General features: G+C 39.8%; 1 protein-coding gene across 1 annotated transcript; it reads right to left on the bottom strand.

The window, feature by feature from the left end:
• Positions 1-499: 499 nt before the first annotated feature.
• Positions 500-1,258, bottom strand: LOC104156791 (cytochrome c). The gene is made up of 2 exons (XM_009695120.1): positions 1,086-1,258; positions 500-917 (listed from the first exon to the last, which is right to left on the bottom strand). Exons 1-2 carry the CDS (start codon positions 1,252-1,254, stop codon positions 769-771), a joined length of 318 nt encoding a protein of 105 aa, XP_009693422.1. The 5' UTR covers positions 1,255-1,258; the 3' UTR covers positions 500-768.
• Between the last annotated feature and the right edge of the window lie 655 nt (positions 1,259-1,913).

Genomic DNA, 1,913 nt, shown 5'->3' with positions numbered 1-1,913 from the left:
GCTAAGAATGGCTGTTTTCAGATTTGCTGAACAAAGGTTTCAACAACATTTCAAAACTGAAGATGTTTCTGAAGGGGAGTTATACTCTACTGGTGCATGCAGCTGCCAAAGTCTGGATAAATTAGGTAACATGCTTCCCCTAGATAAAAGAAAAGTGGCTGGGCACAACTGCCATTTCACAAGTAGTACTTAAATCAGATGAAATGCATTCTTATTGCAAGCTTTAGACAGATTAACATATACCACAACACCTAGCACTGATTAAATTTAGAAAAATATTATCTTGGTTTTTTTTCTTTTTAGTCTTGGTTGGGGGTTGTTTTTGATTTTTTTTTTTTAAATCTTTAAAGTAATGTAACAGAAGATGTATGGTGGAAGGTGCCAAAAACCATCCTGTTTTTTAATCTGAAAGAGTTGGGCTATCAAAGCTATTATGTTGTTGACAATTACTCATTTGATTATTTATATATACTTTTTTAAACAATGAAGAGGCAGGAAATGTTTATTTATTTCTTTTAATTCTATGATCAAGAATGACTGAATATTATAGTCATTTAAAACAACCCAATTACAGTTTCCATCAAGTTAATGGCTGCCAAACAAGCGTGTACTCCAATGACCCACCATGAGCAACGTTATCTGATGGGTGAGACAGATTTTAAGGTTAGACACAGTACATGTAAAAATAGAAAGTTTAAAAACCAATCTCATCACAGACATTTCCATTGCCATCTCCTTTGTGAAATAAATAAGGCAGCAGATAACTTTTTATTTTGAAGTGGCATCTTTGAGGTATGCTATTAAGTCTGCTCTCTCAGACTTCTTCTTAATACCCGCAAAAATCATCTTTGTTCCTGGGATATACTTCTTTGGATTTTCCAAATACTCCATCAGAGTATCCTCACCCCAGGTGATACCTAGAGCGAAGAAAAAAAGATAGATAGTGACTTTAAAATAACAAATACATTTATACTCTTGTCCTCCATATTATTTTACTTTTTGGCAGATTTCAAAAATTTTAGAACTATCACCCAGAACTGAATGTTTTTGTTCCTAGTAACTCAAAAGAGCAGCTTTAAGTTTACCTTTATTCTTATTAGCATCCGTGTAAGAGAAGCCCTCAGCTTGTCCAGTCTTGCGTCCAAATAGGCCATTCAAGTTGGGTCCAGTCTTATGCTTGCCTCCCTTTTCAACTGTATGGCACTGGGAACATTTCTGGACAAAGATCTTCCTGCCCTTCTCAATATCTCCCATTTTCAGTACTAGACCAAGAACACACACACCAAAGTCAGTATCGCAATTTCAAGGTCACCTATTCAACAGAAACTTTAAAAGCATCCTGTTGGTTTACAAAACCATATATATAGCCCATCAATCTAGTAATTCTCCAGCACACTTTCTATTCACAAGCTATAGCTCCTGGGATTGAAAATTAGCATAGAATCATTAGGCTACATAAAAGGTATCAAGGTGATAAACATGCTTGAAGAGCAGGAAAAACCTTCCCTCAGCCAAAGAAACTGCCCCACAGCATTTAAACAGTACGGAAATAACTTTTGAAGGGTAAATGGAACATGACTTCTCTATATGGCTTGTATATCTATAACAGGAAAGTTTTCTAGTCATGAACAATCTCGTGTAAAGGGACAGACCTCTTGGCACGTTATTCCTTTTCAGCTAGAAAAGCGCACCAGCACACCACCTTGGAAGGAGCCGAGGGCGGCAGGTAGAAGGCTGGCCCGCTCCCCTCTTGCCACAAGCCGGGACGCTTTCCGAGCACCCGCCGGCAGCAACGCTATTTGCAGGCGGTGTGCCGAGAGCACCCAAGGGCAACCGCACCTCCCGGCTCCCACTCTACCTCGGCGGAGGCCGACCTTGAGGCGAGGAGCAGGCTCCTGGCGCCGGGGGGGGGA

The sequence above is a fragment of the Cariama cristata genome, unplaced genomic scaffold (assembly GCF_000690535.1).
Source record: "Cariama cristata isolate BGI_N322 unplaced genomic scaffold, ASM69053v1 scaffold12992, whole genome shotgun sequence".
Lineage (NCBI taxonomy): Eukaryota > Metazoa > Chordata > Aves > Cariamiformes > Cariamidae > Cariama > Cariama cristata.
Note: the sequence above shows the minus strand (reverse complement) of the source record. Positions and strands in the feature narration are given on the sequence as shown.